General features: G+C 36.2%; 1 protein-coding gene across 1 annotated transcript in view; it reads left to right on the plus strand.

Moving 5' to 3' along the window:
* Window positions 1–10,785, plus strand: part of Smco2 (single-pass membrane protein with coiled-coil domains 2) — a 20,872-nt gene extending 10,087 nt beyond the window's left edge. The window contains exons 6-9 of the mRNA XM_015493417.2: window positions 2,182–2,238; window positions 4,126–4,182; window positions 5,532–5,707; window positions 10,524–10,785. Of these exons, the coding sequence (XP_015348903.1) occupies window positions 2,182–2,238; window positions 4,126–4,182; window positions 5,532–5,707; window positions 10,524–10,722 (489 nt within the window). The 3' untranslated portion in view covers window positions 10,723–10,785. The remainder of the gene's footprint in view (window positions 1–2,181; window positions 2,239–4,125; window positions 4,183–5,531; window positions 5,708–10,523) is intronic.
* The last annotated feature ends 4,695 nt before the right edge of the window (window positions 10,786–15,480 follow it).

A 15,480-nucleotide genomic window follows, 5' to 3' on the forward strand; every position in this document is an offset into this window, starting at 1 on the left:
CACTAATACTGTAAGCCGGCCTTTAAAGTAGAAGTCCAAAATGAAAATTTTACACTTTTTTCTGAAAAAAAAAAAAAAAAAATCTTGAAATATTTATCATTCTTTTCTTTTTATTGAAATTTGCCAACCTCATGCTTTGTTCAAGCTCTAGAATTTAAAGTGGATTTTGGAAGAAGTAAAATTTACTTTATGTATTGATAATGGAAGGTTAATGATTTTTTTAGATTCCTCACTATATTCAAAAGTCACCTCCAGACCAGCACAGATTTCTTACCTAGAGAAGAAAAAATTACTTTTAAACATAATATAGTCTAATATTCTCAGTCATAATCTTATTTTGCACTAGTTAAAAAGAAAACAGCTCCCCACCCACCCACCCACACACATGCACTATTTGGGGCTTTGGAAATTGCAAACTCTGGAAAAAAGAAGCGGACAGTCTCCTTTGACATTTTTCCCAAAAGTCAGCTGAATGTATTATAGGAATGTGGTTTTCATCAGGAAGCAGAGATTAGGAAGGACAAATATCTAAAGACTGGGGAGAAAGATGGAGGAGCAAAGTTAAATAAAAGTGAGTTTTTTGTTTTGTTTTGTTTTTGAACAAAGGAGGAGTTTGGGATAATAGGAAAAGGGCAGACATCATACCTATGCCTGGAAATTGTCTGTACTGGAAATATGAAACTTTGTATACACATTAAAAACAAAACTAAACAAAACCAGGCCTGTGCTTAAAAACAAGAAACAGTCCCAGTATCCACCAGTGGGTATGTGGATAAACTGTGGGTTCTGTGTGGTGAAATACCACTGTGCAATAAAAAGGAACAAACATCTTATTCACCCAAAACATGAGTGGACTCTGATGCCTTAGGCTAAGTGAAGGACCCCAGACTCAGAAGGCTATGGGTGTATGACTCTATTTAGGTAACACTCTGCAAAAACCATAGGAAGAGAAAATAGGTTAGTGGTTAGGGGTTGAGTGGAGAAAGGGAGGAGGGGATTGACAAAGGGCACAAAGAAATGAAAAGAAATGAAGAAAACAGTCTGTAATCCTGGTGGCAGTGATGACTATGTGACAGTATACAAGCATCAAAATTTAGGAACTGTATGATCTTGAAAGGTGAGTTTACTGTACATAAATTGTACCTCAATAAATACGTTTTTTTTAAAAAAAAGACCCAATCTCTGTTGTCAAGTGTACGGGCTGATGGAATTTCCTCTGGTGAGGAAAGTAAGGAAGTTAATAAAATTAAAATAATATCACAAGTATTGGCTTATTTATTCCTCATGATAAAATGGAGTAAGAAAAATGTGAAAGAATAATTTAGTAAAATTATTTCTGGAAAAAAAGAAAAACAGAAACAAAGATGGGTTTATTTAAAAGACCTTTAAACTGTGGACTGCCTTTTTTAAAAAAATTATTTATTTTTAAAAGTTTTTTAAATTTTAATTCGTTATATATGACAATAGGATGCATGACAATGCATATTACACATATAGAGCACGATTTTTCATATCTCTGGTTGTACACAAAGTAGACTCACATCCTTCGTGTCTTCATACATGTACTTAGGGTAAAGATGACCATCGCATTTGTGGACGGCCTTTTGAGGTGGCCTTTGGGTATCACCTGATCATTGAGTCCTCACGTCCATGAAGCTTTCTGAAATCCCCAAATAAACATCTAGATTTTTATTCTGAGATGAACTCTATCCTAGTTATCTTTGACAAGTTCTGCATGTTTGTTGTAAACAGTAAACCAGAACGTCAATTAAAATGTGATCATTGTAGCATAACTCCTTCCTGAGTAATTAAATCACATGATCAATTTGGGGTTGGTGACAAATTAACTTGGTACGACATGGAGGTGACTACTCACTTTCCAGGGTAGCAATAAGCTCCTGGTGAGTAAAAACTGCTTGAGGAGATAAGTACTCCTATTACTTGTGTCCAACTCGCTCAGTGTCTACCTCTGTGGCCATTTATGTAGGATGCAGCTAGCGATATCTTGATTTAATGCTGTTTTGTAGATTAATACACAGAACGGCATTGGGGGTGGAACAGCTTTTATTCAGTCTGAAACTTTTTGATCTCACATGTACTTTCTCCTAAAAATAATTTGTTTTGTTTCACTTCCACACATCATTCATTATAACTTCTACTTTATATGCTTTTGTTTTCTAGGAGAAGATCATAGAAATTAGAAAGCAATTAAGAGAAATGAATAACAAATTGACCCAGGTAATGATAAAATGGCTTTAAGGAGGTAAATAATTCTTCAAGAAATCTCAAATTTCGAGAATTTCAGGGAATGGAATCTAAAATTCAATGAAAATACTCTCAGAAATTGAAACCAAGAAGGGAACTTACTGTCATTTAGTCTGTAGTTTTACTTTCAAAAAAAGAAAAGTATGATTCAAAAAGACGAAGTGATGAAGTCACTTGCCCATTTTTCCAGATGAAAAGAACCAGTCTTTGTCATGCTCTCCATTTATATTAATATTATACATAAACATGTATATGCACTTTTCTTCTAATACAAGTAATACATACTTATTTTAGCAACTAAAAATTGTGAGACTAATTGAGATTTTTTAAAAAATGAAAAATAATCCCAGTCCCTCAAAAGGGACATGTTATTTTAGGACATTTATATTCTAAAATGTAATAGGACCTTTACATCTTAGGACATTTATATTCTGATATTCTGAATTTTTCTTGTACATATATTTGTGTATTATTGTTATTTCAATGAGATCATATTATACACACTATTTTGCAATTGCTTTTTCATATAACAATTTTCTTCAATAGTTTTCTATGCTTGTAGGTGTCCTCTTACCTTTTTTTAAATTCTGACATATGTGCAGTTGGCATTCATGTCTTAGAAGGGAATGGTTTGGTTTTGGCCCCTGTCTTGTTCTTTTTTTCTTTTTAAAGATTTTTAGCTTTATATGGACACAATACCTTTATTTTATTTATTTTTATGTGGCGCTGAGGATCGAACCCAGTGCCTCACACATGCTAGGCAAGTGCTCTACCACTGAGCCACAACCCCAGCTCCCTGTCTTACTGACAGAAACCATCTGTGTTCTCTCCTTGATAACTTATTGGAAACATGGGAAGAAAACAGGAACCATAACTTTTTTATGAATAGCTTTTGCTAAACCAGGGAGCCTGAATATTCAATTAAATAAAATAGGACTTCATAGTTATAAATTATAAAATTTTTTAAGAGAGAGAGAGAGAGAATTTTTTAATATTTATTTATTTATTTAGTTAGTTCTTGGCGGACACAACATCTTTGTTTGTATGTGGTGCTGAGGATCGAACCCGGGCCGCACCCATGTCAGGCGAGCGCGCTACCGCTTGAGCCACATCCCCAGCCCTAAATTATAAATTTTTAAGTGTTTAAAAGAAATACTTTTTGCCAGGCACTGTGGCACATGCCTGAATTGCCAGTGGCACAGGAGGCCAAGGCAGGAGGATCACAAGTTCAAAGCCAACCTCAGCAACTTAGTGAGGTGCTGAGAAACTCAGCGAGAAGTTGTCTCTAAATAAAATACAAAAACGGGCTAGGGATGTGTCTCAGTGGTTAAGTGCCCTTTAGTTCAACCCCCCGTACCAAAAAAATATGTATATATTTTTATATATATATATTTTAATAAACACTTTCTGGGCTGGGGATATAGCTCAGTTGGTAAAGTGCTTGCCTCTTGTGCACAAAGCCCTGGGTTCAATCCCCAGCACACACACAAAAAAAACCCTTTCTTATTTTCTCAGATACATACTAATGTCCTGAAGAAGTTTTGTTTTGTTTTTTCCTAAGGAGCAAGGAAGGAGTACTGCAGAGAGAAAAAGATGATTTATAACAAGTGGCTAATGTGTAAATGTATACTTTCAAAGTACTGAAAATAATCTTGGTAATCTATTGATTAATCTTTTGGCAGTTTGCACTTCATGGTTCATGAACAATTCATGAATTTACTCTAAGAGGAACAATTTCACCAAATAAGAGTAAATTTCAACCCACACTTTATAAGTGGTGTCAAATGAAATGAGGGATTTTATTGTATAAACCAGAAATTATAATTTTCATTTTGCTCAGAAATATGGATATCCTTTCAGGTAGATGCTTGTAATGAAGCTCATGAATTAAAGGAGAAACTCATTGAAAGAATAGAGGTAAGATTTTACAGATACACCAGTTCAAATAAATCACAAGATTTCTATCTTAACCCAGAGGTCATTTGTTCCCTTAGAACTTGCAGGTACACCACACTGCAGTCTCTCTTTAGTCTTATCTCCTTCTCCCTTCCTGGCCTTCTGCTTCGGGCCAACAGAACATCTCACAGTTTTGGTGCACTCTTGAGCTGATACCCCTGTGCTGCTTCTACTCTGGAGCTTTTCTCCATGTCCACGAATTACCATTCTGGGTGTTCTCAGTTCAAATGTCATTTCGTCTTCCAGACCTCTCTTATTCTTCCCTGGCCAGGAAATGACTTCATCTTTGAATTCCTTCCCCATAGTCTCACACATCCAGGTAAATGTGAACGAATGAATGAATGTATCAACCTGCTTCCTTCTCACAGGTACCTATTCATCCCACATCTCCAGTCGATGCCCCCAAACCTTCAGCTACTCTCTGTTTCATTACCAAGTTTTCTCTTTAGTGTGTATACTAATCCATAGTATCTAATGTATGTGTGCATTTAGTTATTTGTTCCATAGCCCCTATAAATGTACATGTAATTGATTGCACCTTCCTTGTGTATTTTATTATTACTGTATCCTAGAAGAGTGCCTAGTTGGCAATAGTCACCCAATGAATATGACTACATATGTATTTACATAAATGAACAAATTAGATTAATTCAGTACACAGATATCTTCCTACTTGAATAATCCAACGAAGATTAGCATGCAGGGGGGATGGGTTGTAGCTCAGTGGTAGAGCACTTGGCTAGCATGTGTGAGGCACTGAGATCTATTCTCGTCACCACATATAAAATAAAATAAATAAAATAAAGGTCCATAAACAACTAAATATATATATATATATATATATATATATATATGTGTGTGTGTGTGTGTGTGTGTGTGTGTGTGTATTAGAAAAATATTTTAAAAACAGATTAGCATGTGGGTTTCACTTAATTGTCTACTATGGTGCTTCCTTACACTGTGAATGTGTAAGTCCCCTCTTATTGAGTATGCCCTTACCAATGATTTCCTCATGTCACATGCACATGATTTATCATTCAGGCACCTGAAGTCTCCCTACTTGGGAAGTTGTGAGGCAGAAGTATCACAAGTTCTAGTCCCTCCTGGGAAACTTAGTGAGATCTGGTCTCAAAATAAAACAAAACAGTGCCTGGGGATGTAGCTCAGTGGAAGAGTGCTTGCGTAGCTTGTGCACTGCCCTGGGTTTGAGCCCCAGGGCTGGGGTGTGGTGGGTGAGGACTAGGAGACCGCTAGAATGATTTAAAAAAAAAAAGTTGATTTCTCTCTCTCTCTCTCTTTTTTTTCCCCAGAACTTTTATAAGGAAATGACTCTGCTGAATACAAAGTTGGGAAGGTACCAAATTCAAGAAAGGGAAACAGATTCTTACAATTCTGAAGAAATGAATGTGGAAGAAACAGATCCACTGCTTCCTGAGGCCTCACCACCACCTTTAGAACAGAACTCTCCTCCCCACATTGCAGCATGGTGAGTTGGAAAGAGGGGCCCTTATGGGCTGAATTTTCTTTCTTTCTTTCTTTCTTTTTTTTGGGGGGGGGGATAAATTTGTCTATATATGATATCTATATGTTTATCTATATATGAGATTTATCTACCTATTATCTAAATCAAGCTGTGATAAACCTCCACCACCAAAGGAACGTTCTCACTAAGCAGATTTGAAAACCTTTGGTTGCTGGACAGGATGCCTTTCTCCTGTGTGGTATTGGAGACCTGTATATGGTGAATTCTGATTCTTTGGGTCTTTTTCTAGAGATGCTACATTATCCTAAAGACTCTGAGCAATATTCTCCTCTAAGAAAAGAATTCTGATTCTTCATTTCCAAACAACTAACCCATGTAGAAGCTTTAACACTCTATTTTCTCAAGTCCTTTCCTTTTAAAAGCTGAGTTGTCTTTTTGTTGTTGAGTTGTCAGAGTGTGTGCACCCTATACCTTGCACATAATCTTGTTATACAGCCAAGAGCATATTACTGCACTTCAGGTGTTGCAAATCTCTTTTCTTGTAATACTCAATGGGATACACAAAGGCAGGGAGCTTATCTTCATTTGGGGACATATATGGAATATTCTTATAATTCTCAGCAAATGTCAAATTAATAAATAAATGAGGAGTACAGTCAGTGAAAATGATGAAGCAAAAACCTCAGAAAGGGCTGGGGATGTGGCTCAAGTAGTGCGCTCGCCTAGTGTGCGTGAGGCACTGGGTTTGGTTCTCAGCACCACATAAATGTGAAATAAAGATACTGTGTCCACCTAAAAACTAAAGAAATAAATATTTTTTAAAAAAACTCAGAAAATTTTCTCTTCCTTAAACCTGAAGAAAATTATCAGAATCAACTTTTTCAGAACTCTCAAAATTAAGGATTTAGTATCTGGAATCTATAAGAATCTCTTTAACGTCCAAAAGAAAAATAACCCAGTTTTCACAATAGTCAAAGGACTCAGATATGACATTTCTCCAAGAAGATAGATGTGTGGTCAATAAGCATACTGGTCAAAAACCACAATGAAGCACATGAAAAGATGATTGATGTCATTGGTCATTAAGGAAAAGCAAATCAAAACCACATTGAAACATAGTGAGATGCTACTATATACCCAGTAAGATGATCTACAGTCATCTCAGCCGGGTGTGGTGGTACATGCTTGTAATCCCAGCAACTCGGGAGGCTGAGGCAGGAGGATTAAGAAGTCCAGACCATCCTCCACAATTTAGTAAGACCCTCATCAATTTAGCAAAACACCCTGTCTAAACATTTAAAAAATATAAATAAAAAGGACTGGGGACTTAGCTCAGTAGTAGAGCACCCCTGGGTTCAATCCCTAGCACCAACAAAACAAAACAAAACAACACCACACACACACACACACACACACACACACACACACAAAAGCATTAAAGAAGATGTGGAGAAACCAGAACCCTCATACATTGTTGGTGAGACTGTAAAATGATACAGCCACTTTGGAAAACAGTTTGATAATTCCTAAAAATGTTCGACAGTGTTACTATGTGACCCTGCAATTCTACTCCTCACTCCTCGGTATATATGATCTAGTCAGACATATATCCACACAAAAACCTGAACATAAATGTTTATGGCAGCATTATTCATAACTGCCCCCAAATAGAAACAACCCAAATGTTCATTAACTGATGAATGGATAAACAAAATGTGGTATATCCACACAATGATGTATTAGACACAAAAAAGAATGAAGCACTGATACAACATGAATGATCTCAAAAAAACATGCTAAATACAAGAAGCCAGACACAAAAAGACATGTTTATGATACCTTTTATGTAAAGTTCAAAATAGGAAAATCCATACAGACAGCAAGTAGCTCATTGGTTATAAGAGCACATTATAATAGAGAATAGAGAAAGAGTGACTGCTCGTAAATATGGATTTTCTTTTGGGGAAGATGATATTTTCCTGGAATTAGTGACATTGGTGGTACACCCTTGTTACTAAACTAAATGCCACTGACACATACACTTTAAAGGGTGGATTTCGTGGGATATGAAGTACCTCTCAAAAACATAAATAAGTAAATAAGCAAATGTCTCTCAGTTATTACTTCATTGTTATATAGGAAGATTATGATCCAGTTGAGTTAGCCATCTTTTTCTCAAATCATTACATCCTAATTAAGATTTTGTCCACTCTCTTGTTAAAGAACTAGAAGCATATTAGTTCCATTAAAGCATATCTATGTACTGCTAAATTTTGAGGAGGTTTACCTTGTGCAAATATTCAATCATTATGTATCATTTTGTGCTATTTTGGCTTCAGAATGTGGCCTCTTCTTGGAATTGTCCTCCAATCCTTTGATTCTCTTTCTATACTGACCCCTTGTGTAATGACCACAAATAATATGAACACTTTGGAAAAGATTGAAAATTTTTTTGTACCACAAGATTTGAAAATTAAATAAATAGATAGTATTCAAAAGTTAAAAGAATATTTTTAGTCTCATAAAAATAAGTTTTAAATGAATAAAATTATTAAAAACACTAAGGGGATGTTATAAAAACCTTATTTTAATTAATAGCTATGATGTTTTCCAGAGAAAAATGTTTGACCCTTTTAAAATAGATATTATATACACTTATATTTGCTTAATAAAATATTGAAGAGCCTTTAAATTAAAAGTTCAGTTATTGTAAATTAAAATCAAGTGATTCAGTAGTGTCAAAAAAAAACAAACATGAGTTCATCTATACCTAGAGAATTCACTGTAGGGAGGGAACAAAACCTGGAATGATACAAAGAGAAAAATAAGGGGAAAAAAGGAAAACAAAAAAATACAAAAACAAACAACAAAACCCTAAAGCACAATAGAAATAATAAATGAGGGGCTGGGGTTGTAGCTCAGTTGGTAGAGTGCTTTCCTAGCATGCACAAGGCCCTGGGTTCAATCCTTAGAACCACCAAAAAAAGAAGGGGGGAAAAAAGAAAGAAAGGAAGGAAATAATAAGGGAAGAAAGGAAGGAAATATTTTTTTAAATTGTTTATATTAAAGCTATGGGATTATAATTTCTTCTTTTCTCTGTTTCCCAAGTTATCTATAATTCAGAAATTTGCATCTTTTTAAAAACTTAAAAAGTGTTTTTTAAAGAAAGTATTCTAATTTCATGTTTTCAAAGATGACTATTTTGGGAAGTTAGGAAGAATAGAGTTTTTTACATTTTTTTTTTTTAGTTGTTGATGGACCTTTGTTTAATTAATTTATTTATATGTGGTGCTGAGATTCAAACCCAGTGCCTCACACATAACTAGGAAAATGCTCTACCACTGATCCACAATCCCAGCTCTATATGTTTTGGTAATGAGTATTTTTCCTTTTCATAAGAAAGAATAAATCTAGACTTAGGGGCCCTTAGGACAGGACCTCTCTACTTCATGTTAGCAGCACACAAAGCTCCTTCTTAACAGAGTATCTTTAAAATGTTGGTTCTTTAATAAATGTGTGAGGTAAAATCAATTACTTATGCAACTGCTACGAGGTAGCCAGGGGGTATAATACTAAGAAACTTGGCTCTGGTTTCTAAAATCCACCGAGTTAGGTCACAAAATAGATCCAAAGCTGGCTTTACCTGTGCCCCAGATTTTCTCTTACGAAATAAATCCTACAGTATTTATCTCTAGGTAATTAGATTATCTGTGACATTTCTTTTCTTCTTTATGTTTTTCTGGATTTTCTAGATTTTTCTGCCCTAGTCATAGATTGCATGTACAATTAGAAATTAACAACGCAAGGACTTAAAATCAAATGAGCAAAATACACCATGGGTCCAGCCCAGAAAAGGATTTGAAAAAGCTTAGATTACTTTATAAGGGAAAATCTTGTGGCAGAACAAAACTGGTGACAGAGCTTCATTCCTACCTACCATCATGATATATTTTGTGTGATATCTGATATATTTATGGTTTGGATACAAGGTATCCCCCCAAAGCTCCTATTCTCAGGAATATTCAGAGGAAAAGTGATTGGATCGTGACAGCTGTAACCTAATCACTTCATCCTAGTTGGAAGAGACTTACTGGTGGTAACTGAGGCTGGGGGAGGTGGGTCACTGGGGCATGCTCTGGAAAGGTTGTTTCTCCAGCAGCCCCTTCCTCTCTCTGCTTCCCAACCCCGCGATGAGCTAAGCAGCTTTCCTCCATTGGTCCTTTTCCTCTGATGTTCTGTCTCACCTCCAGCCCAGAGAAATGGGGTCAGCTGTCTATGGACTGAGACCTCTGAAACTATGAGCCCCAAATAAACTTCTCCTCTAGGTTGTTCTTGTTGTGTATTTTGGTCATAGAGATGCAAAAACTGACTAAAACACATGGGAAGAAAATCTAACTGCCAGTGTCTTTCCATGCCCCCAAATAGGCATCCCACACCTCAGGACAGGCAGAGCTGGGACAACCTGTGGGAGTGTGAGAAGAGCCCCAACACATCCAGGGTTTTGTTGCCTTGTGGCTGTCCCACATTAGATTCCATTGCCAACCCCCGTGTGGGCTGTGAGCACTCATCTGTTCCAAGCCCCTTCTTTTACAGATGTGAACCAAGGTCAATTTTTTTTAAATATTTATTTTTTAGTTTTAGGTGGACACAATATCTTTTATGTGGTGCTGAGAATTGAACCCAGTGCCTCACGCATGCTAGGTTAGCATGCTACCACTTGAGCCACATCCCCAGCCCCCAAGGAGCCAGGAGTCCTATCAATGCATTCTCTTCAGGTGTTTTTTTTTTTTTTTAACACAGATGTTTTCTTTCCTCCTAGGAAACGTGCACTGAGAATTTTCATCATGTTTTATGTCCTCACCTTCACTGGAATTTCATGTTACGTCCTGTTTGTGGATGGTACATTTATCTTTGAGAGGGTGCTCCCTAGCATACTTGGGCGCCGCACAATGTGGGAACTTCGGGAGATGATAGGGCCTTTCTTGAACTTGGAAGTAGAAGACTTGTTACCCTCCTAAAAATTCAGAAGCTACTGTTACCCTACTGACTTTCTCCCCAATAAAATTCTGGCTGTTCCTGTATTATGAGGGTTGACTTATTTTTTAAAAATACTCTTCAGTATTTTCTGAAGCTCATTATAATTACTTGAATATGAAAAGTTTATCTTTATCCTAATGACTCCTGGTGACTTCTTGAATCAATGCACACACTGTTTAAAATATCTGAAACCACTAGCCTGCCTGCCTTTCCCCAACATGGGGACAGTCAACTGAGACAGTCAAGTACTAGCACTCTTGAGCTATTATTATCCCCATTTTGACCACTGATGTCTCAGAAAAGAAAAGCACAGAATTCCTCCCCTCTGTGTCCAGTTTTACTTCATTGGATTGGGACCCTTTTTGGAGTATAGTAGATATAGATATAGATTTTTCTCCTTAATATTTGTTTCTTCTTTTGGTGACCACACCCTGATTTTGCCTTGGAGGAACTATCTTTCTCCTGTAAGTATATTTATAGGTGGCTTTTCAGTTGATGCCCTGTCTTCCTATTAATAAGAATTAGAACTATGTTGCATCAGATGACCTTTAAGAATGAGAATTTTAAGAAGAATTATGCAAACAATGGAAATGATTGCAACTTCAATTTTGTGAACTTGTCCGTATCTTTTCCTGCTTAATTAGAGTCGGTTCTGTCGCTTACAATCAGAGGGACTCTATCTCATACAGTAAAGAATTTTGAACATTAAGCTAGAGCATTTTATCCCTAACTTTGTAGGTATTTTAATATAAAAAATAGTTTTAACTGAACCATGCAAAATTAATAGAACCACAAAGACTAAATGGTGTAGGAGGGCAGATGGAGAGCTGGAGATTAAAAGTTAAGAGTTAAAAGTTCGATCTGAGCAGTCTAAAGAAGTTGAAAAAGGAATGAAAAGGAGGTGATGGAGAAGTGGACAGGTAAATGTGAATTTTATGAAACATGGTAGTGTAATGAGCTTGGGGTGGAGGGCAGTGACAAAGGAATGTGAAATATGATCCATCTGAATAGATCTTGAAGGGTGGATATTTTCATGGCAGAAAGGACGAAAAAGCATTTCAGAGGGGGGAAACACCATGAGTACAACTTAGAAGTCAGGCATATTAGGCAGAGTTAGGACAGTTGCTATAGCATAGAGCTTGCCATGCTGGTTTGTTCATTCCTTAAAAACAAACACCACACTTCACTCATTTTTGTGGTCTCAAGAATAGACCCAAATGCTAGCCCGCAGACTGGATGAATCAGAATAATTTGGGGGAACTTTGTATTTAGAGATTTCCAATCCCACCCCCCCAGATATTTAGATTTAGCAGAACTAATGTGGAATACAAGAACTTTATTTTTATTTTATATATTCATTTATTTATCTATCTATTTGGTACTTGGGATAGAATCTAGGGCTATAGGCTATCAAGATAAAACTGACATTTGAAGTTTGTACTATCCAAAGCTGTGTGCATAATGGCAATCTTTTTTTTAAAGACTCTAGCTTTCTATTTATCTCTCTCTCTCTCTCTCTCTCTCTCTCTCTCTATATATATATATATATATATATATATAGATAGATAGATATATGTGTATATATATATATATATATATATATATATATATATATTCCTTAGTTGTATGTGGACACAATACCTTTGTTTTATTTATTTATATGTGGTGCTGAGAATCGAACCCAGGGCCTCGAGCATGACAGGCAAGCACTCTACCACTGAGCCACAACCCCAGCCCATAATGAGAATCTTTGGGAGTAGAAACAACAGGCTGCATTTCTCAACAGTGATGCATTTGTACAAGGCCTGTTAGAATGGTAACAATATAAGTACGAAGAATGGTAGCTGATCTAAGAAAAATTACTATAGAAGAATTGGTATGACAGAGCTTATGACTAGGAATACAACATTCCTAGTCACCCCCAACACACACAAACACACACACACACAACTTATTCTAATTTTGAGGCAGTCTCACTAAGTTGCCTCAACTGGCCGTGAACTTGTTATCTTCCTGCCTCAGCCTCTTGAGTCACTGGGATTACAGGCAAGACTTTTGTTTAAAAAATTCTCCCCAGCTAGGGAGTGTAACTCAGTGGTAGAGCATCTGCATAGCATGTGCTAGGCCCTGCATTCAATCCCCAACATCAGAAAAATATAAAATAAACAAAATATATCTCCCCAGCTATGTTTGATGTAAATCCGAATTTGGGGACTTTACCTTAGTACAACATAGGAAAATGCTGTGTATATGGTAAATACTCAATAAATACTCATTAAAGTAAATTAAACTAGGGGGCTGGGGTTGTGGCTCAGAAGTAGAGTGCTCGCCTACCCATGCGTGAGGTACCGGGTTCGATCCTCAGCATCACATAAAAATAAAATAAAAATTTTTTTAAAAAGTAAATTAAATGAGGTGTTCTTATCTTTGTAACCTCCCTATCACCTCAGTTAGTGCTGTATTCAATATTTATTTGTTCAATAATTTGTCAATAGTTATTTTTCCAACATTTCTTCACACTTTGAAATAACTTTCAACTCCTTCACTACCTTTTAAAAAAATATTTTCTTAGTTGTAGATGGACACAATATCTTTATTTATTTTGATGTGGTGCTAAGGATTGAACCCAGTGCTTCACACATGCAAGGCAAGTGCTCTACCACTGAGCTACAGCCCCAGTCCTACTTTGTTGTTGTTCTTTTTAGTTATACATGACAGTAGAATGTATTTTGACATATCATACATATATGGAGTGTAACTTCCCACTCTTGTGATTGTACATGATGTGGAGTTACACTGGTCGTGTATTCATATATGAACATAGAAAAGTTATGTCTGATTCATTCTACTGTCTTTTCTATTCCCATCCCTCTTCCCTTCCCACCATTCCTTCCCCTCATCCAATCAGGTGAACCTCCACTGTTCTTCCCCTCATTGTGAGTCAGCCTCTGCATATCAAAGAGAACATGGGGGCCTTTTATTTTTTTTTAATTTATTTTTTAGTTGTAATTGTACACAATACCTTTATTTTACTTATTTATTTTTATGTGGTGCTGAGGATTGAACCCAGGACCTCACCTGTGCTAGGCATGCATACTACTGCTGAGTCACAACCCCAACCCCATGGGGCCTTTGATTTTTTTGGGATTGGCTTATTTCACTTAACATGATAGCTTCCAGTTCCATCCATTTATCAGCAAATGCCATAATTTCATTCTTCTTTATAGCTATTCATTACCTTTTTGATTTTTGCATCAAAATCAAATCCCTTAATCACTGGGTCATACCAATTCTTCTATAGTAATTTTTCTTAGATCAGCTACCATTCTTTGCATTTATATTGTTTCCATTCTAACAGGCCTAATACAAATGCATCACTGTTGAGAAATGCAGCCTGTTGTTTCTACTCCCAAAGATTGCCATTATGCACACAGCCTTAGATAGTACAAACTTCAAATGTCACTTTTATCCTGATAGCTATAGCTAGAAAACTTTATTTGTTGCTAGAAATGTACAATTTGTTTGTGAGTGGTACTTAAGCTGTGATATTAACAGAATTCTAAAAAGAGGCATTTAATTATACATTTACCTGTGCATTGCCTACAGAAGTTCTGATTCTTTAGAAATAGGATGAACCTCTGGTATTTTCTATTTTAATGGATTCCCCGGTAATTCTTATGATCCATATTATGTTGTGGGCTAACAGAGGTTACAAATTAGTCATTAACCATACAAGGTTAATCCAGAGATGACTAACTTTCTTCAGACTGGAGGGGGGTGGAGGGGCATACAAAAAGGGAAGGAGTCAACAGTTCTGGGAACAATGATTTATATGTTCAAAGAGTCTTGTGATAGTGTGTGTATATGCTGGCAGACATACTTTAAAAGTCACAGCAGCTTGTTTACAGATGAAGGAACTATTCAGACTGATTTGTACAAAGAACTTGGTGTATGTTTCTGATAATCCTTAGGTAAATTCCCTAACTAGATACAGTACCAACTGATTTAGTTGTACAATCCAAAAGGGAAATACTAAGTTTAAATAGGTCAAATCAAGCTAAAAGTTGTGTGATAATCATATAACATTAGTGGGAAAATATGGTAGAAAATAAGGTTGTTTTAAAGAAAAAAATCAATATTTTAGTAACTTCCAAGATCCACTTTATTAAATTAAATTTTGATTAAGATGGAATAATTGTCCCTGGAGGTGAATATCCTTCAAGTGGGAATGGCACTATTTGCACATTAATTTTTATTTTCAATTTGTCAGCACCTCAAGCTGGAAAACTAGAAGTCACACTGTTCTGTTCTATTGAGCGAGGGGAACATTTGGTAAGGACTGCGATATTAAAATGGTCTGACTCTCCACATGTGGTTATTCAGTTAACTGCTTTTGGTTGGTTGGACTGGGTTTTATTTCAAATCTTTTAATGCCATATTCAGTTGAGCCCACTGCCATGCTCTGGATCATTTATGAAAAATGTCTGAATCATTGTACAAATATGGCCTCAGTTTTTGATTATGAGAAAAGAAAACAAATGTTCACACAATTCCATTTGTCTGTTTTTGAATGAAGACAGCTATGCTGTAGTGATAAGAGCTTTGAACTTAGATTCAAAGTTGGGTTAAAGACATGGTCTGCTGTGAACTGTGTGTTTGGTGGCATCATCCAATCTCTCCCCCCTGGGAGAGGTCCCACTACCTGCTTCTTAGCTTCTTAGATTGTTGACTATTGAGAA

Source organism: Marmota marmota, unplaced genomic scaffold (genome assembly GCF_001458135.2).
Source record: "Marmota marmota marmota unplaced genomic scaffold, marMar, whole genome shotgun sequence".
NCBI lineage: Eukaryota > Metazoa > Chordata > Mammalia > Rodentia > Sciuridae > Marmota > Marmota marmota.